Source organism: Populus nigra, chromosome 7 (genome assembly GCF_951802175.1).
Source record: "Populus nigra chromosome 7, ddPopNigr1.1, whole genome shotgun sequence".
In the NCBI taxonomy this organism is placed as follows: domain Eukaryota; kingdom Viridiplantae; phylum Streptophyta; class Magnoliopsida; order Malpighiales; family Salicaceae; genus Populus; species Populus nigra.
The window spans coordinates 12,261,805-12,286,584 of record NC_084858.1 but is presented as its reverse complement, the minus strand read 5'-3'; the positions used below and the strand labels follow the sequence as shown (position 1 = coordinate 12,286,584).

Here is a 24,780-nt window from a genome sequence, read left to right as displayed (position 1 = left end):
GTGTTGCAAGGTAACCACCACTTAACTTATGATCATGACACCATCAGCTCAATCAGTATTAATAAAGCCTTGAAATGACAAAAAAAAAAAAAACAATGAGTGATGTGTAAACTATAAAAGGTTGTAGCCTTCAAATAACACATAATATGTTTAAGTGTAGCCAAATGAACAGCAGCAAGAGCACACATAAACTGATATACCTATCATTTGGCATAGGTAACGATGCTATATGTTTAAAATTGTGAAATGAAAAAACATGTTCATGAATCTGAATGTCATGAGCAATGTGAATTTGTTTGATAATTATCATCATGATGGGTTAATTTGGAGTGGCTAAATTTTGAGATTGCTATCGAGAAAAATCTATGTACTTCTATATACATCATATGAGGGAGTGTCTTTAAAATTATTTGAAAAAATAAACCTTAATCTAAATTAATTTATAAACAAATCCAAGAATAACGCTGACTGTAAAACTAGAATAATATAATCATAACTTGAAAATCAATTGAAACAATAATATTACATGTGATCAAAGCCTATTCTCTTATGTGAAACAAAATGATAAAAACGCAAGAAATAATCAGCCATGTTTTTATTTTTTTTTATTTTGTTAAATGGTGTGCTATGCATGTCTCTGTTTGGAAAAAAAAAAAAAAAGAAGCTGGTCACCATGCTTGTCTGTCTTTAAGAATTGGGATGGTTTAGGGTAAATTAATAGTGAAAAAGATGAAAAATATGTTACCAACCTTAATCTGACCAATGGTTTGTGTCCGTGATCTGAGGACCATTAATTTGTCAATAACTTAACCTTCGGGTCAGTCAGTAGTCAGAACTGTGTACAGTAACCTTTCTACGGTTCTTCCACCGCCACTGCTTGTTTAGAGAGAGATGGTAAGAGGTTAAAACCCTAAAAGTTTTCTCATCTATCCCTATCTCCTGTAACACAAGCAGTGAAGGGCCACTCTCTCTCTCTCTCTCTCTCTCTGGATTGACAATTGCTCGTTGGGTAGCTAGGAGATGCATGTCGCTAAAGAAGCATATACATATTTTCAAGAGGAATGTACACTTTTTTTAGTCTTATTTTTCATCCAGATTAACTTTATTTATTCAACTTCACAGGTGTTTAGGCTCCAAGATTTTCATAGTCTGGCTTGAAAACAATCTGCTTCTTTTTTGTTCTTGAGCCAACGTTACAATATGAATGGATTCGCAATTCAAAGTTTGGCTTGAATTTAATTATATTTATGTAATTTGTCTTGTTTTCTTGAAAGAGATTTCCATCAGGAAGCCATCCACACAAGAAGGCTGTGGTGATGAAGAAGATGAAATAGCCACGCATTGGTCGAAGCAAAAGTCCACGGTCAACATAAACACTGTGAATTCCGGCGCCTAGGGTTTAATTAGAAACTGGGTTCCACACATGCCTTAATTATCAATGAAGAAGGTGAAATGAAGAAAGCGTGGCCTTATATCCTTGTCAAGGAAAGAAAAATAAACTTGAATACGTTTCAATTTCCATCTAACAAGTCGGCTTTTATCCATCAAAAGAGAGTTTCTAACGCAGTGTCAGCTGTTTGGTTTCAACACTTCAACTTGCTCCATGCATATCTCTCTGCAGAAAGTTGTGTGGTCCTCATCTCAGTGGGAGTTTTGTATGTTGGTCCCTCACCTATAAGGTAGCTATACGGCCTCTCTCTCTCTCTCTCTCTCTGCTTCCTTGAGTAGCTGTCATTTACATCAACATGACAAGCCTCTAAGAGTACTGTAGACCACACCTTTTAATTAATGCCCAGGAATACACTTCTCATCTTAGTGGATTTCTTTTTGTCCTTGAATTTTTTTCTACCCTAACTTATAATCCCATGACTTGATGACAAGATGTCTTATATTGAGACATTTAACTTGTTTTATTAGGTGATGGATCATAGGACGACATCTTCCAGGACTGCATGCCAAATTTCCTCAATTACCAACCAAAGTCATCACTCCTCCTTGGTGTTAAGAACGTGCCGGGGTTTGGAACTGGGCTGCCGTGTATAATATTGTATCAGACGAGATGCAGACATGAGCTCGCTAGTTAATTTGAAGCTGCTGTTTCCAGTTCTGGCTCCCTTTAGCATCATGATGTGTATACTTGGTACTAGCTAGGCATGCATTGATCGACCCATGTGACCAGAACTCAGCCACAAAACCTTTATTTGTGGTTGCCCATAAAGCATAACTCACCGCTTTTCGAAACGTCCAGCAGCGGTATGGTCCCCGACTCAATTTATGCAATGTGTTTGCGCAACATTTTAACGTGGTGTTTTCCACAAATTTACACTCTAAATTTTTACCCTAGCTAGCCAAGGGAAAATTAATTAGTCCTAATGACCATTCATTGAGACAATGATTGCTCAACATGCGTGACAAACGAAATGATAAGATATGGACTAGCATAATTTATTTGACCCGAGGGGGGGGGGGGGGGGGGTATATGACACGCGGCTCCACTGATGCCATTGCTTTATCTTTACGTCTTCCTTGGAGCATGGTCGGTTGAATTTCTAGCTTTCTCAAATGGCGTACCTTCTCCAATAAGTTTATTCTCTGTGATCGAAACAAAGGAAAAGTATTTCCAGATATTGATACCAAATTGCATAAGATATACACAGACAGGCAACCTTGGTGCAGACTTCATTACCTTTCTTCACACTGTAAGTGCTGCAACTAATCCCAAACTTATGTGCATGCCTAGCTATGATTACTAAAACCCTTCCCTTCCTTTAAAAATACTTCTTTTCTTGATTTATTCATGCAATACTAGCTAGTTACTTGCGTTTTCGGCTTCGGATTACCTCGTCGATGAGCACAATATTGTAAGAGAATATGATATTGAATATTGTTGTCTTCTCTTCACAACTGAAACCTTCCAGAACAAAAAAAAAATGGCTAGTTCAGAATTCTTGCGAAGGAATTCTTAAAATGTTTCTGATATATATTGACTATATATGCTTTTGTTGACTGTTTTTCTAGAGATTCCCTTCTACTTGTGCAGAGATAGCTTGTTTTGATTATATTTTTTTTAATGTTTTTTCGATCTTCTTTAACCACTTACTCTTTCTTTAAGGGAAACTGCAGTTTGGACCGATCTTGTGCTGTGTGGTTATGTTAATCTGACTGCTCATTTTCTTCCTTTTATGGATCTGAATCAGCATGAGAAGCTGCAGCACAAAGAAACTTTATGCAGCAAGGTTTCTTTGACACTACAAGTAGTCTGTGCAAACCTCCAGTTATTTAAGGAGTTCAACTTGCTTGTTCAATTTCGTATGCACCGAAATATGAGAGGCATAAGATGATTACTAGTTCAAAGCAAGTGGATTCTCCAACAAAAAAGGAAGAGGATTCAAATGATGGCAAGATTTCTAAGGCTTCATCTAGCTCAGCACCATGGTTAAGGTTGAAGGATCCAAGAATTGTGCGAGTGTCGCGTGCTTTTGGAGGAAAAGACAGGCATAGCAAAGTTTGCACCATTAGAGGGTTGAGAGATAGGAGAGTTAGGCTTTCAGTTCCCACTGCTATTCAGTTGTATGATCTTCAAGATAGACTTGGCCTTAATCAACCAAGCAAGGTAGTTGATTGGTTGCTTAATGCAGCCAAGCATGAAATTGATGAGCTCCCTCCACTCCCAATGCCACCAGGGAACTTTTCCCTGAATCATCAAGCAATGCTAGGTTCTTCTAATGAAGTTGGCGCCTCACGGTCTAGCAAAGAAGTGTTTAAGATGAACAACGGCGTCGATTGGGAGGATACAAGTGGATTTACTAGACCGAGTTTCTGGAATGCTGATGCAATTTTGAGGGCTAAGTCGAAAGAGGTTGTGACAGATCCAGTGAATGAGAAAGAAAATTGGGCTAAAAGAGATGAAGAAGATAAGGAGGATGGCAGTATTGAAGGGAATACTGCGCAAGCTTTATCTAGCAGTTTCTTACAAAGAGCTAGTCATTCTTCCTTACCAGGTTTGATAAATAATGCCATGCCTTATGGTTCTTTCTTTCATTTAGAACCTCAAAGTTTTCCATTATCTCATATGGGAAACCATGGATTTGCAACACAAACAGGAGACATACACAACCTAAATGTCGTGCCATTGTCATCTGCCTTGTCTTTATCATCTGGCTCTCAAATTTTAGTGTGTCCACCTGGGACAACACAGTCTTATTTCCCTTCACATGCCACAGCTTCCATGGAGATTGATCCGAGACAAATCAACAACTTTCAGTGGTTGACCCCAAGCACTCAAAATCTCTTACCAAATTCCCTTACCCCAAGTCCATACCCTATAAGCCAATCCATGAGACCTTCCCAGTATTTCAGTGTGACTCCTAGGGTTCTCCACTCTCACAATAGCGAAAGTCCACCGGACAAGGACCCACAATTTCCTTGTAAATGACATGAAAGCAGTGCAAGGATTGCAGAAGAAGAATACATGGCCCTTCTTCCTAAAACAAGCAAAGCTTCAGTTTGATTTAGTGTCCCAGGCGAGAGGAAAAGGTATTGTTCTATTAAAAACTTATACTAGAACACTTCTACCTGTCCTGTGTGTTTATTTGCAGACAGTTTTTCTAATGGTACTCATAGTCACAATCTCATGTTTGATTTCACATTTTTGCATTCTGGTGTCTGGTTCATCAGTCCTAGGAGAGTGTTTTATGTCGAACGAATGGCTTGATACTTGTGAGACAACCACAGAATCTTAATAATTTGATTTTCAGTTGATTGATCATAGTGATAGCAATTTGTACAGGTCATGGACCTAATAATTATGAGTGTTATATTTGATGTTGCATCTCAATTTTAGTTAATAAAAGCTTATATATGCTGTGCTGATCAATCTAGTATGAAGTGCAAAGAGGAAGTAGAGGATGGTTATTTGCACCTTAAGCTTATATGCTTTATATGATATTCTACTTTTTGTATGCCAAAGCCATGAACATTATTTGCTTCAACAAGATTTGGAGTCTTCAGTACTTTCGAGTTTGCAATCTCACGAAGTTAAGGCAGTTTTGACACCGGATTTCTCAACAAATACATATATACTTGTTAACTCAGAGTCCATGAGCATAATTTTGAAGCAAGAAAATTAAACCTTGGAGAAAACAAAGATCAGTAGAGAATGATAGGCTATTTATAGTAGTCTGTTATGAACACTGGAAAAACTAGCAAAGAGTCAAACCAAAAACAGGTTTTGAATTAAGCTGTGTAATTTCAAAGAACGAAAAAGAAAAATTAATTTCTTGCTTGTGTGAGTGAATGAGACATGATTGTGCTAGTATAAGTGTCAGCTTTGCACAGGATCCAACAAGATAATGGAAGGAGTAGCAGCTTTAGATGATCAAAGGAGCTCGTGAAAGTTGCTTATATCCAATGAGCTGAAAAGATCTGTACGTGGTCCTAAAAAAGGAAAAAAAAAATGAGGGAGAGACTAGGAGGGTTATTTTACCATTATAACATGGCCAGGTAAAAGATTTTTAGAAAATAATACTTGTTATAAAAATATTTGAAAAATAACGCAACTTCAATGTAACCATGATTTTAAATAATGATTTTGTAATAATTTCTATTGGGAATAGAAGTTATTTACTCGAGAAATAAAAAATGAGATTAATTAAGAAATCAATATAAAATTCTATAAAAATTTGATAATGAGATTCAAGATTTAATTGTCAAGAAATAAGAGGTGAGATAATTTCATATGGTATGAGATAGAAACGAGGGAAGAAAAAGAAAAAAAAAAGAATGGGTCATCGAAAATATACTGAAACCTTGTTTTTTACATACTAAATACCATTAAAAAAATCTCGGCAAGAGAATTTTAACCGCACCATAAAAGACCACTGAACAAGATTGTAATTGGTTAATGGTTTTATTTGGGGTTAACTAGATCTTAAAGTACCTTAACCCAAAATTAACTCAAAACAAAATCACTAACCAATTACAATCTCATTTGGTGATCTTCTATGGTGTAGTTAGAATTTTCTCATCAAGATATTTCTAATAGTATCGGGTGTGTAAAAAACAAAGTCTTTATGTGTCTTTGATGATCCCTTTTTTTTTCCCTTCTTTTTCTTCCCTCATTTCTCTCTTATATCTTATCAGCTTATTTCTACTCTTATTTCTTGACTATTAAATCTTAAATATCTTGTGTTGACCATTGAATCTTCATATAATTTTATGTTGAATTTTGTGTATGTTAATTAATTTCAAACAACCACTATTCCCAATTACAAAACCAATATTTCTAATCATGGTTATATTAAAATTATGTTATTTTCTAAATATTTTTATCACATATAATTTTATCAAAACTTTTAACAAATTGTGTTGTTTTTCAAAAAGAAAAATCCAAAAGGGAGTAGAATAAAAAGATTTTAGTATTACCGTTTGTGTGTGATTAGGCAGGGGTCCAAACTCCAAATGTTTTTTTTTTATATATGGGGAGGACCCATCATATTCTCTCCTTGTACACTAAAACACTATCTGTCTAATTAATCAAATATTCATCATTATATTAGGTTTTGTCTTTGCTAAGGTATTATTCCCAGCCAGCTCTCCTAGGATTAGGGCATCTTTAAGGGAGCTTGAGAAACGGTATGTAGATGAGAATCGGGGCATGCAAGAACTCACACCACAATCCCAAACAAAATCTAGCTACAGTTTAATGTATATATACCAGTTTTTTTCCTATGTGATGACGGAGAAGAGATTTTAGAGAAAAGGCATTATATAGCCAATCTAACTCTATAGGAAAAGGTAGTAAAATATATAGTTAGTTATCAACATCTCCCAAAAATACCATGTTGTTTTCTAATTAAGCTGATAAAATCTAGCTGTGGGTGACCCTATATATGCCGAAAATAGCTTTCTGGTGCAGCCAACAAATTAAGATTAATGAATGTTTCTTTATCCAGAGAGTAATTAATTGGTGTATTCTGTTCTAATGAATGAATATATATAATATAGTGTTCATATTCTGTTATAATTCGGTAGTTAAGACTTCTTTTTTTTTGGGTCATTTACTTATGGGATGCAGACAAGAATTTTACTTTCGTGCTGTAAATGGTGCGTGGCTAGAATTTATTAATGAGATTCTGGGAAGAAGGGAAAAGAAGAAAAAGAGACTAATGGGATCTCTCATGTTAAAAATCGAAATTAAATCATTGTAGTCTATGGTGAAATTATGTTATTTGAGAAGAATCCATGATAAACAAGAGCTTAATTTCACGAACGTACGTACCATGGAAAGAACATTGTGATTTCAATGAAGATTTTGTGGAGAGAAGTAATCATCACGGGCTATTTATTTGGTGATCATTCAGATATATAGGCCAAGTGCTGATTATAACCAAAGAGGTGCAGAAACCAGTGCTGTAAAATGATTTTTGGAGCACTATATATAGACAAAGAGAGCGCGTTCTTCTCTTGCTTGATTTCCTTCTGCCTCTAAAGGAAAAGGTTTCTGGATTGTTACTTTTCTCACTTTTTTCATTTTACCCTCTTAAGCATGGCAAGATCGAGTATTATATACGGTATTATGGGGTGATATATACCTGTCCTGTTTCTGGAGTTCTTGAATTCCATTGCTTAGTTACCTCTTGCCCTAGCTATGAGATAGGTATTAATCTGGACAGCACCAGGTCTCTGCTAAGCATGTTCCTTGCCAATCTAAAACAGTTTAGTGGGAATTAGAACACATCGGATTTAGATTCAAGTGTTATCTTCACGACAAAGAAATTATGATTAAATCCTCACTAGTTTCTGGTTTATCAGTAATGTGTACAGTCGTATGCGTGATCGGCCATGCTCCCAGTAAATTAGTGTCAGAAGAAGATTTTCTGTTGATGGTTTTGCTGAAATACTATAGAGTTAATAAGTTTTTCTTAATAGAGTTAATAAGTTTTTCTTACAAATAGAAGTTATGTATCATATTTTTTTATAAGTGATGATACAGAATGTAATGCACACACTTCACCTATATAGATAGATGGAGTAAAGAAAAATTAGAGCTATCACTCGAGACATAACAATTATTCTCTTTTAAAAGGATTTTAGAAGATTTTTCACTTATAATTCAAGTGAATTACTATTAGAGAATGCACACTTAAATGACTTTTGGTTTGCAACAATCTAGTTTGAAGAAATTAATTCAACCTCATAAATAAGATATGATATTTAGGTAATCTTCAGTAAATCCTAAATGACCCTAAATTGTCTAATAAGATTTTTGGGAATCTTGAAAAAAAAATTAAAATTTATTATTTTTGTTGCTTGAGCGGTGATGTTAGAAGTGTGTCAATGGATATGCAGCGGATAGGCTCCAACAAATTTTTTTTTCTTCTCCTCTTTGTTTTCTATCTCATATGCTCGGGAATTGTACTGGTTTGCCAAAATTAAAAGGAATCATGTTATATTTTTTAAAAAAAACTTTATTGAATTTTTTTGGGTTCATTTTTATGAGGTTAGTCCCAACTTCATGATTTAATCAGGTCATGAGTTTTAAATATTAGCCCAGATTAACTTCAGTTTTTGTTGGGTTCATTTTTAAAATTGATTTTTTTTAATTTCATCATTTAACATTCGATGGTTGGGGATTGATTTTCGTGATTTTTTTTCACTTTCTTTTATATAAGGTTATTCTGATCTTATATCCAGGGTCGTGGGCTTAGCGGGTTAACCCTGGTTGACTCGAGTATTTTTTTTCTTTCGTTTCTCTCTTTTAGATTGATTTTTTTTCAATTTTGCTCTTCAATATTGGGTTATTTAAAATTTGAGCTTCAATGTTTTATTTAATTTTCTTACTATCGAATTATCTCGATCTCATGACTAGATTATGTATTTGGAAGGCCGACTCAGGTGGACTCTAGTGGGTTTTTTTGGTCCTTTCTTAATTTGTTTGTTTTTTCAATTTTATCTTTCAATATTTGATTTATTAAAAATTAAGTTTTGGATTTTTATTATTTTACTTTAAGATAATCACATCCTTATTTAATTTTTACTTCGTTATCAAATAAGATAATAGGAGACTTTTTAAAGATATTATGAGGATATCTTTTCCTAATTAATATTGATCATTGTATAATTTTTTAGTTCAGGTCATTTACTTTTGTTGTTGTTTTTTTTAATTATATTATTAAAGAACCAAGTCGAGTTAATAACCTGAGTTTCTAATTTTTCTTACTTTTTTAAAAAATACCAATATTATCTCAATATTTTTTTTTATATTAAAAAAATTTGATCCAACCTGCAGCATACCGTAAGCAAGCAATAAATAACTAGTTATTTATGAGATTAAGAGCACGGTTGAAACCGCATTCCCTCAAAATTCAAAATATTTTTTTTTGCTAATTGTTTTTATATTTTTGGATATCATTTTGATATGTTGATCTTAAAAATAATTTTTTAAAAATAAAAAAAATACTATTTTAAAACATTTCTAAATAAAAAATATTGTAAAATCATTTTAAACTGATACCCAATTCCAAACCGTACTAAAAGGACCCCTGAGTAAGTATGTTTTTCTGTTTGCTTCTTTAGGAACTCCATCTCCCTCTCAACTGCTGCTGGCTTCCAGCCCTTGACATGGCAGAAAATTTGTTGTTGTGACTATAAATGTGGGAGTTTGTCGGGAGAAGTGGGGCCCAAGAACCAAATCGAAGCATTCAAGGGCAGTCTAGCCCACTCAAACAAGATCCACCAGCCATACCTGATACCACCCTCTAATTTCTCTCTCCTTGGCATTAATTGCAAAATAAAGCTGAATAAATTCGGACATGAAGACTCCAACCTTGGTTCGTTCTGTAATAATCGGAGATGAAGACATGGAAATTCAGTCAAAATTAACTCTTAAAGCTAAATTATAGATCCGAACAGCTAATGACTTCATTTTAGTTTTTATTTTTATCATATCCTTCATGCATGAAAGCAAGAACGTGAAGAGTGTTTTTCCACTTCCAATCTTGAGAATACTTTCTATCAACTCATAATAACTTCAGCTATCATCTCGAAGAGAAAAATTAAGATTAAATCCAGTTTTGTTTATCATTGAATGGACTTCTCAAGCTTCGAAAATGCTCACAGCAGCCTCCTCCTCCTCCTCCTCCTCCTCCTCCTCCTCCTCCTTCTTCTTCTTCTTCTTGGTATCAAAGATAATGATATTATTAAATCAGTTTACATAGACAGAAATTGTCATATATTTATAGGAAATTATTTTCTTACACTTCTTAAAAGAATCAACCTATGATGATAATCGGAAAGCACCCATTTGCCAGCGAGGTTGAGCCTCCAAAGATAGTCCCACTTGAGGCTATAATTTAGAATTCTCCCTTATTAAAGCACCCATTTGAATATATAATAGAATTTGAAGTTAGAATAAATCCTTATAAAAACCTCTTTCGAAAGGATTAGTTTTTCTTTCTTTTATGAATTTTTGTTTAAGATAACATATGTTTCCGAATTAATTAGTTTTCATGTGATTGAACACAAATATTAATTTATAAAGTTGTTTGATGTATTTTTGAATAATAAAAAAATCATTTTTTATCCTATCTAAAACTGTTTTAATTGAGAAATTTTTATTCTACTAAAAGAGATAGGAAAAACTTCTAATTATTTGCACAACAGTTGTTATTTATGAAATGACTATATTATTTATTATATAAAATCAATTTTCTTCAAGGATCAAAACAAGAAAAAAATTTGAAAAAAAAAATCAATGAGTTTGTGATGAATTTTACTCAGATCACGGGTAAACTCTGGTAATTATTTTTCTATCTTTTTTCTTAAATCTAAATTTCTGTTATGGACCTATAAATATTTCCTCTATTTTTTTAAATTCAAATTAGTCTATGTCTTAGGTCTGCTAGGTTCTGAATCAACCAACTAGGCTGGTCCAAATTTTATACCTAGAATTATTATAATATTATTAATTTCAACACTTAATATAAACTAAAATAAAAGAATAATATCTAATTAATTTTTTTAAATATATTTGTTTGATAATAATACATATTAAGAATAAAACAATATTTTTATATTTTACCTCAACCTTATATTTGAATACAACTTTTAGATTTTGATTTAAAAAATAATATATATTATAATTTACAAGTCAAACATTAAATAAGATAAAAGTATTTTTCTATCTTGTTGAATGTGTGCTAAATACAAAATAATATCCAATCAATATTATCTACTGAACACTACCTTACTGTAATAACAGTGTAATTTTCATTTAGTAAAGGTAAAATGACACGTCATCGTGAAACCGATCGACTAAAAGAAATTGGACAAAAATACTTGATTGAAAGTTTTGAAATAATTAATAGATTAGAACAAAAAACAAATCCATGTACTCGATTGAGAGATATTGAAAAGTTGGTATACCAATAATGTAATTATGCCCAGATAATAACAGGGTGTCCAAAGAATTTTAAAATTGGGGGGGATAGCTGCCACCTGTCTAGAAGAAATTAGCTCTCCTTTTATTTTTAAGTTATTAAAATATTAAAATAAATAAAACAAAATCATCCTCTTACTTTTATATTAAAAAACAAAACAAAACAGGACTACAGTGCTCCACTACTCTACACTTGAAGCTAAAAAATCTCTCTTCAAAGAGGTTTTACAGGGGTTTTTTATTTTTTTCAGATTCCCAAATTCAAAACCCTAAATCCAACGTCTAATCCAATACCGATCAATCCTTCCTCGCTGCCTAGGGTTTCTACTTGTGATCGATCGATCCATTTCTGTGTTTGTCGTCTCATTTTACTCCGTTTCTTCTTCGATGCTTCTAGTATATTTCGCTCCAAACCCTAGAATTCAACGGTAAGCATTCACTTATCATTTATTATACGTCTGCTTCTTCTTATTTGCTATAATCTCGTTTAGATCTCTCTCTATGGTTTGCTTCAATCTCTTTCTGGTTGGTTGCTAAGAAAATGACAGAAGATTGAAATTTACTTCTTTTTTTACGTAATTAGTTCCTTCTTTTAATTTCGCATGTTTTTGTTCAAATTGGAGAAATTCAGGTGATTTTTTCTATTTATTTTTCAGCGACCAAAGGAGGAATAAGAAGTGAGATGGATGATGCATGGGTGAGAGAATGGTGCTCCTGAATGCTAATATGTAATGTGAAGTGATATGAGGTATTGAATATGAGCCATGGAGGTGGGGAGAGTGGAAGATTGCATGAAAAGGTAGGGCATAATGGTAAGAGAAAATCCCGTGCAAGTGGAGATGAATTTGCTCGAGCGATTGGGAAGATTGCTGTAGCGCAAATGTGTGAGAGTATGGGCTTTCAGTCCTTTCAGCAGTCTGCTCTTGAGACATTAACTGATGTTACTACTTGGTATATACGGAATATAGGAAAGGCTGCACAGTTGTGTGCTAATTTAGCTGGTAGGACGGAGGGTAATGTTTTTGATGTTATTCAAGGATTGGAAGAGTTGGGTTTGCCACAGGGGTTTGCTGGTGCCTCAGATGTTGACCATTGTCTTGCAAGTTCGGGTATTGTTAGGGAGATTGCTCAGTATATTGGCGATGCAGATGATATCCCGTTTGCTTATTCTATTCCTCCTTTCCCAGTTGCTAGAGAACGGAAGCCTGCGCCAAGTTTTTCCCAGATTGGTGAGGAGCCTCCTGAGGAGCACATTCCAGCTTGGTTACCAGCATTTCCTGATCCCCAGACTTATGCTCAGCTGCCGGAAGGGAATGAAGGACGTGCTGATTTAAATGCAGATAATATTGAGTCTGTAAGGCAGCACCAGAAGATGGATGTGTCTTACATGAATTTGCCACAGCAGTTTAATTGCAATGGTTCTGAAGGACCTTCCTCTGTTGCATTTGGTGACAGTGCTAAGGCAACACAAAGGACTGTGAGTAACCCGTTTCTTGCTGCTCCTCTGCAATTCGGAGTGAAGGAAGTGTCCCATGTTGTTCCTCCAGCTAAGCTTTCTGATGAAGCAGCTGTGAGATATCCTGTTGAGCAAACCCGTACCATGGATAACAATATGTCAGTGATGAAGACATTTGCTCCTGCCATTGAAGCAATGAAGAGTAGGTTATGTGATTCTGGGGAGGGACAGAAGAAGGTTTTTTTCAATCAAAGACCTGCCGTGCAATTTAAGATTGGGGTTGGAAAGAATTCCCTGGATGGAGCTCCAGATTTGAGCCTTCAGAACAAGGGTAATAAGAAGATCAGCATGTGGTCTGGGAAAGATAGTGAGAATGATGATCAGAAAAGGAGAGCTGAGAAAATTCTAAAGCAATCGATGGAAAACCCTGGTGAACTGGCTCAGTTGTAAATTAGAAATTGTACACTTGTTTAGGAAACTGTCAACAGAATCAGGTTCCAGAGTAGTTAAGATCATGGCCATGTGGTTATCAGCACATGGCTCTAAAAAACAGGAATTACGAACTACAATAGAGAGTGGTTCTCACTTTAGCAAGTTTTGGAGGTATGTGAATGCTAATTTATCATCATATGCAGCTGTTAGTCAATGATTCTTTTTAGTGGAAATACTGTCTCCTGTTTCTGTCTATACTGGATTGATACTTAGATTTTGCTATTTATGGTCAGAGCTTAATTTTTTCTCAACATAATAATATAATTGATATTACAAATAAAACAGATATGTATATTATGCTACATGATTGAACTAACTGAACTTGGAAGGCAATTTTCCTTTGAAACCCAGCATATCATCAAATTCTTTATCTTAGTTTCTTGTCCTTTTGTCAACTCAATTCACATTTGTGGCATAATTTGTAAGCGGCCATATATTTCCAATATCAACCATGTTGTCTTCCTTTCTCTACTTTTATTGAGAGTAATGTTTTATGCACTCATATTGAGGGCATTATTGTAAAGTTACCAGGATGTATTTTAGAATACAAAGTGAACCAACGTTTGGGATATCTGAAAATCAGGTAGAGATTGGGATGGAAGGTGTATGTAGTCATTAGTAATTCCACTATTTTGAGACATTACCAGACACACTGGAGGTGTGTTTTGTGGAACCTCAAGTCAATAATTTTAGGCATAATTTGATTTGTAGGTGTCAAGCCTGATAATTTTCACCTCATAATCTGATAATTCTTTTTAACTATCAATGTAAAGAAACAGAAATCATAATTCATCCTGCTATTGCGTCACATACTGAGTTAAAACTATTTGGACTTGAAACAACTTTAAAAAAACGCTTTGTACAGGCTTCTGTTGCTTATGAGATGCTATGGACAGCGTGGAAAGAATGAATCTGTTTTCTGATTACATTTGCTGCTTTAATCTTATGGTATTATTAGACTAGCTGTAGGAAAATAAGAACAAATAAATCTATGGTTGATGCTCTATGGCATGTAATAACTTGCCGTGTGCCCTTTTGTTTTCAAAAGTTTGTTATGTGTTATGTTGAAATCCCAAATACAAGAACATGCATCTACTAGATGCTGTGGGGCCAGAGACAGATTAGTGAATGAACTTCTTTCTTTATTGATTATTCTTTCCCCACCCAAGATCTTGTTCCCTGGCATAAAATTCTTTTGATCCTATAACACAGAAAGTTGCATGATAATACGGGTTTTTTTTTTTCAATATAGCGTTTTCAGGAGAGTCTTCTGTCTCACAAAGATCATGGAGACAGAACAACATCATCAAAACTTTCACCAAGTTTTTGTTTCATAATGACTTTCTTGGAATGGGTGACTTCCCAATTCTCATGCATGAAGTTTTCTTTCCTTTGCTTGATGATGTCTTCCACTTGGACTTCTCAATAATGTTTCCCTTTCAGCAATCTGGAGGTCATGGGATGCAATATGGGGATTGCATTGAATTCTATATGATCTGTTTCATTTATCTCATCTCATTTTTTGGGTAATCAAAAAAAGCATTTGTTTGCAACTATTTCAGTTATCTTTCTTTGGGCATAGTTTTTTAGGATGTGCATGCTAAATTTAAAGCAAAGATGGCAAGGAGTTTTTCTTTTTAAGTTAAATTAAAGTGAACTATAGCATAAACGTTTCTATCATTTAGGATATGTGCTTGGAGCATGTTTGAAAGTGTGGTTGCAGTTGTTTTTCATAGTGTTTTTCATTTTGAAATGCATCAAAATAATTTTTTTTATTTTAAAAAAATTATTTTTTATATTAGCATATTAAAACGATTTAAATCTTAAAAAAATAAATAATTTTTAACAAAAAAAAATAAATTATTTGAAAATAGCAGGATAGCCCGTTTCTAAATGCTCTTTGAAAATGACTAGCCTTATTAGAATCTAGAAGTTAGGCAGATACTAGGACTCGTGTGCTATAAAATTATCAGCTTAGCCAGCATATGTTAGCTGAACAATGTGTATGTGCAGCTTAATTTTAGCGCCGCCGTGTGTGCAATGTTTTTTGGTGTCCTTATTTCCCTTGGAAAGTAATCATAAAAGCATGGCTGGACGTCACACTCGTAAGGTTAAGGATACTTGCATACACACACTTTAATTCATATTTAAGCTTCTTTTGAAGATTTACATGCTACCATAAAGCTAATTTATACTTGATGAATTGTTTTGATTTTTCCTAAAATTGGAACATCAGTGGGAGGGACTGACTAAAAAGATGATGTTGAAATTTATATATATTATTTTGGAAACAGTTGCCTGTGATGCCCAGCTAACCTTCCCTGTCAGCCAATCATCTCACTGGTTATCACCTCAGTTACAAGTCCTTAAAGATCAAACGCTCTACATTCCTTGAGTTTCATCATGGCAAGTGGTCCGGTGATCTCTCTGATGCATCTTATCTTCACGTCGGATGCTTCTTGAATTGTCATCTTCATCGTCAAAAAGGCGAAGCGTACCTTGTAGCCTATCTATCTCCGGGCACAACTCTCCCAGTAGCTGCTGCCCTCTGTGTTTCTTCCCAGCCATCATTTTTCACCATAGCCACTGTTTGGAAGAATTTTCGGGTGGTAATTTGTTGACTAATATTTCATTCACAGCATCGAACATAAGTTCTCCTTGAATTTTGGCTTGAGTTTCTGTCTGGGAAATCTTTTTACTATTGCGATCATCATTGAGTTCTATATCTTCTGGATCATAAGGTTGCAAAAATGTGAAAATTGTACGACTAAAATCCTTTCTGGGATGAGTATGAATGTGCTCACAAAAAAAAGTCTAATGTTAGAAAAAACAAGATCTCCTTGGTACCTATCTCAATACCATAAATCTAAGTCACAACTCTAATAGGTGTTCTACTTCACTAACTAGAGAAATGGACAGAAAAACCTATTCTCTGTAAAAATTCCTTAATAGGGCATAAAAAAATCCTATTGTCAGAACCCACAACTGCATATCTCAAGTTTGAAATAAAAAAAAAAATCAAAGACTTGAAACAACATATTGCTTATTTAAAATTTGATTACTAGGATAAATCCTCTAATCAAAACCTATAGAATGTCATAAAAATCTCTAATCTAGAAATTAATAGCATGCATTGGATTAATACCATTGACAGAGTTATGACTTAGAAATGATATACTCAAATCACACTCAAATCAACAGAAAAATTAGATTAACTACTGAAGGTTTAGTTGATGTAATAGCTGGTTTAATTGCATAGCTAAAGGATCAATACCATCTAAACATCTCACAAAACCACTCATGCTCTTAGTGTTGCTTATAAACAGACTTTACTAACTCAGTATAAACTCACTTATGCTACCATTTATAAAAAAAGAATTCGTATCCCGGTACCTTTTGTCATGGCTAAAATCCTTTCCTTAGGAATAATTCCAGGTAATTATTTCCTCCATACAATAATGATCTTGAAATAAAATTTGAAGGATCAAAATTAATTGTAAAATAATAAACAAGGCCATTCACAATGATTTGTGTGTGCGTGAACAATTATGGCATCTACAATGAATATCCCACACATTTTAATATTTAGTATAATACAAACCCTATCAATATAAAAAAATGGTGGAAGGTTTCAATGAAATGAATTGGTAGAATTTAGAGACGACATGGCGGGTAAAATCTTAAGAAAATGCATGGCTTCCCTTTTGCTTGAAAGGTTTATGAAGACTTCATCGGTGCATGTCTCATTCAACAGAGGCAGTCGAATTTGTTCAAGAAATTTGCAAGTTTAATGCTTCTATTTGTTCACTAAATGGAAGAGGACCTATGCAGAGGCTAGTGTTAGCCCCTAATGTTTAACACATACAAAAATTATCCAGAGGAAGAAATGAAACCTCAATAACCCTACAGCGATAGGCTCAAACATCTTGCAATTTGCAACTGACAAACGATTACCAAGCATATCCTATGCTTAGCCTTTGCAATTTGCATTGCTCATGTCAACGTTTCACTGAACCTGTCTCAAGAGGAAGATCTAATGGTTAAAACTGAAAATTTCCACTTGGAGGTCTCAGGTTCAATTGTTCATATCTGAAAATGGTGGAATGAGATTGAAAATTGTATAAAAAAAAGAAATTCCAATGTGTAGGTTCAATTGTTCATATCCTCATTGCCCTTGGATCAATGCAAGTTAATATGCTATAAAATACAACGTAAATTTCACATACCATATCAAAATTTGGTCTCACAAATACTATTTAGTCATGATAATTAGAGCTCATAAAACCTTCTCAAAATGAAAAACCCCTTTTTCAAAAAATATAAAGAATCGACCTGTTCTATTCTTGAAGCTAATTTAGGAAAAAAGTCACTCATTTGATTCCTAGTTAGCAATTTGAAACCTTGATGAAAGCCATGCCCTGTTCTTTCTCCCGTGCTCTCTAAATATTGAGCTAGCGAAACCATACTGAATGTTAGCAGAGACTCACGTTATCTTGTCACTTGTACAGGACACACTGATCTGATAGCCTTGAGGAAGAAGCCCCAATTCGGACTTCTTTGAGAGATAGCTCGTTGACCAAATGGGTGGTGTTCTACAAATTCCTGCACATTATCAGCTGCTGCCAATTCTTCCAGATAAACCCTTAGATCACCTCCAGCACCTGCCATGAATTGGATTCTGTTCTTAATCATTTTCCTAGTCAGCGTTTTATGATAAACTTCACATTTCCATTTTCATATATGAATTTCTGGCTAAGCTAAAGACATTTAAATCTAGAAGATTACGCAATTCACAAAGGGCACAAGTAGCATAGTCCAAGTCAGGATATCTGCTGGGTCTTCAGTATAAGCCTCATCCAACATAAATCAGAAACAACAGTTGAAGAACATTTGCATGGCACTGCGTCAAAAAGTTACTTACCTAAAGAATTATCATTGCTGTTCTGAAACTGGTACGGATAAGGGAAGATTGCAGTGTGTGCCTACAATTTAAGTCCAATACAAGCATTAGATCATCTGATCAAAAAACTGTAAGAAAATTAAGATAACCAGCCTAAACGAAGAAAAAATAATTACAAATACTTACAGGATTAAGCAAGGCTTTGTAAGGAGAATCATCCAATAACATCGTATTTGATTCACTATAATCTCCCTTCTCCCATGGAAGTTCAGAATCATCTTTTTCCCAAATTCTCCTCAGTTCCTTAAAAACCAAGGGTTTATGCTTGTTTTCTAGAGTACAGAACTGTGTTGCAGTGCATTTGGATAGATCCTAATAGAAATGAGAGTGAGCATCTTAAGAATCTGTGTACGCGTCGACTGTAGGGTGATTTTGAAAGGATACGATAACTAGTTGAGTATAAATTTCTGCTACTCATCCCTATCCTACGATATTTTGCAGAATCATACCCACCAAAAGGAAACTAGAAAACATTCAAGTCATCCAATGATAAGAATGTTTTCCACTTGTCTATTTAAAAAACGATACACTTTAGACTTTGACAAACTCATATGCTGGTAAGAATAGTTCATTAAAAAGGGAAACTAATTTTATTTTTTTTAAAAAAAAAAGGAGCTTGAAACAGGGAGGTGGAAACAAATTTGCTAATGCAAGAATCAAACTTGCATATTGTCTTGCAGACTTTACGGAAAAGCGTGAACAAAAAGGAAATACAAGACTTAAAAAAGTGCTTACCCAACAAAACAGCAACTTTTTCTTCATATCTCCCATCACAAACTCAACCACTCTATCAACATTCTTCCTACAAAAAATCAAGATGTCTAGTGGTCACCTGTAGCTCACAAAAAAAATTCCCAGTATACTAAGGAAAACAAAATGTTTATCTTATGAGCAAAATAAATAAAAAATGATTCCACATTAAAAAGAGATTCAATTAGAATAAGAAGTAGGTAAAAGAGTACCTAGTTCTTGAGGACCAAACGCCCACTTCAAATCTCTCAAAGCAGAACTTTAGAAAATCAAAGCAAAAGGGTCTTCTAAAAACTGATACAAGAAAGCAAGCCAATTAGATTTAATTAATTGGAGTGAAAAAGCATTCAAGTAACTGTTATTAAAGTTTCAAAACTCACCTGCTTTTTTTGCAATCTTTATATCTGCTATATGGCCCTTTGGAGGAGGTGACACTATATCCACAAGCACCCCATTTATATCAAGAATAAGTAGTTTTTTCCTCACAAGACATATGGGTGTTATTTCTAGTAAGCAAGATAAACTCTCAGGGGGTACATTCTCTTTGCCACGAATAGCAAGAGAAGCAGAACATGTTTCCCTATCCAGACGATTATTTCCCCTCCTGTTTCTTCGTCTTGCTTTTGTTTTTTGCAAAGATGGTACTTCTGAAGCCTCCTTGGTTGTTTCCATGCCCTTGTTCACAAGTTTTGTTTCACCTTTATCTGATAAAAAAACCACTTCCCTGTCTGTTTCATCTGATAAACATACAGTTGACACGCTATTCAAATTATAAGTGCTCAGCTTGCCACCTTCCTCCGCCTGCATATGAGCTGGATCACTATCCTGTTGATTATTTCTTCTCCTGTTTCTTCGTCTTGCTTTTCTTTTTTGCAAAGAAGGTACTTCTGGAGCCTCCTTGGTTGTTCCCATGCCCTTGTTCACAAGTTCTGTTTTACCACTATTTGATAACAAAGCAACTTCTCTGTTTGTTTCATGTGATATTGACGCATTATTCAAATTATTAGTACTTGGCAAGCCACCTTCCTCAGCCTGCTTATTAGCTGGATCACTATCCTGTTGATTATTTCTCCTCTTGCTTCTTTTTCTTGCTTTTTTTTTCCGCAAAGAAGGTACTTCTAGAGACTCCTTGCTTGTTTCCATGCCCTTGTTCACAAGTTTTGTTTCACCATTATCTGATAAAAACACTGCTTCTTTGTTTCTTTCATCAGATAAACATACAGTTGAGACATTATTCATTTTACAAGTACTCAGCATGCCACCTTCCTCAGCCTGCATATGAGCTGGATCACTATCCTGTTGATTATTTCTCCTCTTGCTTCTTTTTCTTGCTTTTCTTTTTTGCAAAGACAGTACTTCTACAGACTCCTTGATTGTTTCCATGCCCTTGTTCACAAGTTTTGTTTCACCATTATCTGATAGAAAAACCGCTTCTCTGTTTCTTTCATCTGATAAAGATACAGTTGAGACATTATTCAAATTATGAGTTATCACCATGCCACCTTCCTCAGCCTGCTTATGAGCTGGATCACTATCCTGTTGATTATTTCTCCTCTTGCTTCTTTTTCTTGCTTTTCTTTTTCGCAAAGAAGGTACTTCTAGAGACTCCGTGCTTGTTTCCATGCCCTTGTTCACAAGTTTTGTTTCACCATTATCTGATAAAAAAACTGCTTCTCTGTTTCTTTCATCTGATAAGCATACAGTTGAGACATTATTCAAATTATAAGTACTTGGTAAGCCACCTTCCTCAGCCTGTTTATGAGCTGGATCACTATCCTGTTGATTATTTCTCCTCCTATTTCTTTGTCTCACTTTTCTTTTCCGTGATGAGGGTACTTCTGGAGCTTCCTTGGTCATATCCATGCCCTCGTTACCACTCTCAAAAATGGATGCTAACATGGAGGTTATCTTGTATTTTGCTTTCAAAGATTAGATATAATTAGTATGTTAAAACCCTTGGTGTTTTCAAATAAAGATCGTTTTTCCACTATTTTCCTTAACTTTATTAGCTTCCCCATATCCTATTTCTCCATGTATCACTTCTCTTTTCATTAGATTCCTGCAAGTGTGGAAATAGGATCTGAAGATGAGTATGAAGTGAATTAAAGAAAAATTCCACTAACACAATCATGGAGTATCTTTTAACAATTATTTGTATCTGATGTTTTATGGATTATTTCCTGTTTGTATGCTTTTGTAGCAGGGTGATCTCCTACTTTGTGCCTTTAGCTAATGTAATTTCAATTATCAAAAAGAAAATATTGAGTGACTTGTATTCCTCATCATATGAATTAGAAAGACAAATGAGAACATTATACAGAATTCTGGATAACAAATAAATCAAGAAACAAATTCTTGAAATTGGAGTTTCAGCCATCAATCGTCCACCATGTCTTTTATACATGAGCCTAGAAGACATCCCTTCTAGAGGACTTACACTTGTCTAGCATCACCTATCATCCATCAAGTATATTATGTGGATTCTCGGTGTTTTGCAGGAGTCAAACAAGATACTTAAGTGCACTTGAAAATTCTACCATTTATAGGAATATTGGCTGCAAAACGAGAAAGAAAAAGGCAAAACAACATCCTTCAAGTACTTTAGCGAAGTGATCAAAGTTCTATTATTTTCCCTCTAATTATATGAGTTTAGACTACCTAATTGCTCATCCAGGGATTAAGGCAAGCGCCACTCCAACTGTCTCCTACCCTACAGAGCAACACAAACTAATTATCAAACATTGTTTATCAGATTATCTTGAAACATCCACAAAATCAGCAATACCACTACCAGGTACTGTCATCCAGTTAATCAATTTACCTTCCTTTATCAAACATAATGCACATTAATACAACAATAACCAATTCTTTTACTTTGAATGCACTAGAATTCTGTATTAAAGAGGGGGATAAAGGAAGACAAGAATTAGATAAATGCAGACTCACATTATAAAAGCAAAGGGTAAGACACGTAGATAGTGAAAAGTGAAAAGGTAAAATGGATTTGGTTTGTGTTAACAAAGGATAATGGCTCTCCAATAATGTCAAAACTTTATATTCCACTATTCGACGACAGGGGACGTTGTTCTAACAAAACGAAGGCAAAAAAAAAAAAAAAAAAAAAACACACTCCAATGAAGATTGTTCAATTGTTTTAACAGAAAAATCCAATCGAAAAGGCAAATGGATTTTCATATTGCTAATCCCATAAAGAAATAAAAAGAAAAATAGAAGACACTCTCGGTTGTGAGCGATGGTAATGTTTTCTAACATGAACCAATATATGAGACCAGGAACTAGATGCATCGGTAAACATTAATACAGCACCATTAGGCCTAAAAACTTAGCTCTGACTGCCAGCAAAGCCAAAACAGTTTCAGACTTTTCCAATTCCCACAAGAAGAAACAGCTATTTATAGCCAAGAAATGATTATTCCAGATTAAGATTCACATAAATCCCACGAAACATGGGGAAAAAAATGAGACAATAACCAAGGCCAGCCATAAATCCAAAACAACTGGAGTAACAAGCATATATCATGATAAACATCTTATATAGAAAACTAAAACAACCCACTGTCATAAGAAGGGTGAAAAACAATTTGATAGCTGAAGATACAATGCCATTTTATTACCAAAGTAAAATAAATAAATAAAGAATTACCTCGACCATGCCAGAACTTTCAAAGAAATCAATGCAATGAAGCAGGAAGTAGAACTCCTATGGTAGGTTTTTTTACTTTGTGAGAAAATAAAGGCAGTGGAGAGTTGGGAGCTTCGCTAAGTTAAGTTTTGAGAGAGGCGGCGATACTCCATGTGGAGGGGTATTCACAAGGAGAAGGAAACTAAAGAAACCCAGATAGACTAGGGAACACAAAAAAGAGACGGAAGGACGCCAGAGATGCGGTTTTCTCCGGTAAGTATAATTTAATACGCAGCGTTTTAGAAGTATGATTCCCATTACTTTTTAAAATATTTTTTATTTAAAATATATTAAAAAATTATTTTTTACATTAACACATCAAAATAATTTAAAAATATCAAAAAAATATTAATTTAAAGTAAAAAAAATAAATTCAATTCAATTTTTTTAAAAACACAAAAATAAATAAATAATTAATTGATATTTTATTAAAAAAGTGCAATGGTATTATATTTTAAAGTACATGACTTGATAAAAAAAGTGTATTTTTTTATTTTTTTAATTGATAAATAAGTTATCTTCTTCATATTTGTCACATGTAATTATAAAATAAGATATGGTATAAATGTTGGTATATGTATAGATTTACTTTTAAGTAAAACTATAAAATATATATATATATATATATATATATATATATATATATAAATAAATAAACTCATAGTATAGATACATGAAATTTTTTATAATTTCTTTGATGAGTACAAATACGAAAAATATGGAAATAATAATACCAAAACTACTAATTTCTTGCAACCACTTGTTATACTTTTATGATGATGGAAATTGACTTTATGGATAAATATGTTAAATAAAAGAAAGCTTGTGAAGAAATTAGCAGAATTTTAAAGGCTGAAGATTGCATTGATTGTCAATAATAGATTTGTGGGCTGGTGTTATATTGTTCTGCCGAGATATTTTTTTATCGTTAAAGAACATAATTTTAAAAAAATATGATTTGGATTTTGGAGTGTAGATCTTATCTGAAAAAAAAACTAATATATGGAACAATTTTATTTAAGAAAATTCATAGGAACTGGGGAAAAAATGGTTAAAATTAAAAAAAAATAGATGACGAAGCAAAGGTTCCATCCAATCAAATGTGAAAGAACAAAAGTTTTTAAAAAAATCTGAAACAACCTAGATTATTTTAAAAATAAATGAAAAATTTTATAGAAAACAAATAAATAAATAAAATAAAACCCAGTCTCCAATTGAATAAATGTTAAAGGAAGAAACTTAAAAAACATGAGCTCAAAAAAAAATAACAAGAAAACCTCAGCGAACATCTCAAACCTGGGTTAATCTCTATTTAAAATCTACAACCCATGAAATCCTAGACCTAAACTCAATCAAAAATCTCAATTCTCAACCAATTTAACATTGAATGATTGAATAAAAAAAACATTAATGTAAAACATTTACCAATGTAAAAAAAATCAACAAAAAAACATGGATGAAATTTGACAAAAACAAAATCTAAGGATGATGAAATTATAAAAACAATAAATTCAGGAATTTATATCAAATAAAAAAATAACAATGAAACAATGGGGATTAAATTTGAAAGATTAAAATGTTAAAAGGGATGAGATTGAAAAGGAATTTTAATTTTATAAATTCTAAAAAATAAATTCAAATATCAAATGATGGAATCAAGAAAAGAATATCAATTTCAAAAATTAGTAAAAAAAACTCAATAAAGAATAAAAAATAAAAAGACCCGATATAACCGAGGTCTTTTTAAAAATCAATGAAAAATTATATTGAAAGAAAATAAATAAAAATAATAGATCTTGGCCTCTAATTGAATAAATGAAAAAGAATTAAAGTGGAAAACCATGAGCTTAAAGAAAGGGAGGGAATATTTGGGTGAACTTTATAAAACTTAGGTTAACTTCTAAAATTTGCAACTCATGAAATTCTAGACTTGGATGCAACTAAAAAACTCAATTCCTAACCAATTTTTTTTACAGGATAAA

At 33.6% G+C, this 24,780-nt stretch overlaps 3 protein-coding genes across 5 annotated transcripts; 2 read left to right on the top strand and 1 right to left on the bottom strand.

Moving 5' to 3' along the window:
- The first annotated feature begins 2,486 nt into the window (after positions 1 to 2,486).
- On the top strand, positions 2,487 to 4,876 carry LOC133698648 (transcription factor TCP13). Of its 2 annotated transcripts, XM_062121650.1 has the most exons (3): positions 2,487 to 2,699; positions 3,198 to 4,001; positions 4,104 to 4,876. In XM_062121650.1, exons 2-3 carry the CDS (start codon positions 3,338 to 3,340, stop codon positions 4,433 to 4,435), a joined length of 996 nt encoding a protein of 331 aa, XP_061977634.1. In that variant the 5' UTR covers positions 2,487 to 2,699; positions 3,198 to 3,337; the 3' UTR covers positions 4,436 to 4,876. The 2 variants fall into 2 exon arrangements, with proteins under 2 accessions (XP_061977634.1, XP_061977633.1); XM_062121649.1 differs by having other exon boundaries at positions 2,488 to 2,699; positions 3,198 to 4,876.
- Positions 4,877 to 11,585: 6,709 nt separating this feature from the next.
- LOC133698437 (transcription initiation factor TFIID subunit 8-like) lies at positions 11,586 to 13,558 on the top strand. Its single transcript, XM_062121353.1, has 2 exons — positions 11,586 to 11,865; positions 12,094 to 13,558. Exon 2 carries the CDS (start codon positions 12,195 to 12,197, stop codon positions 13,341 to 13,343), a length of 1,149 nt encoding a protein of 382 aa, XP_061977337.1. The 5' UTR covers positions 11,586 to 11,865; positions 12,094 to 12,194; the 3' UTR covers positions 13,344 to 13,558.
- A 4,022-nt stretch (positions 13,559 to 17,580) lies between these two features.
- Positions 17,581 to 22,998, bottom strand: LOC133699764 (uncharacterized). 2 transcript variants are annotated; one of them, XM_062123205.1, is made up of 8 exons: positions 22,760 to 22,998; positions 21,754 to 21,805; positions 19,476 to 21,154; positions 19,308 to 19,389; positions 19,081 to 19,147; positions 18,472 to 18,657; positions 18,307 to 18,367; positions 17,581 to 18,046 (listed from the first exon to the last, which is right to left on the bottom strand). In XM_062123205.1, the coding sequence occupies exons 3-8, from the start codon at positions 20,992 to 20,994 to the stop codon at positions 17,874 to 17,876; spliced, it is 2,088 nt and encodes a 695-aa protein (XP_061979189.1). In that variant the 5' UTR covers positions 20,995 to 21,154; positions 21,754 to 21,805; positions 22,760 to 22,998; the 3' UTR covers positions 17,581 to 17,873. The 2 variants fall into 2 exon arrangements, with proteins under 2 accessions (XP_061979189.1, XP_061979190.1); XM_062123206.1 differs by lacking the exon at positions 21,754 to 21,805.
- Positions 22,999 to 24,780: the final 1,782 nt, after the last annotated feature.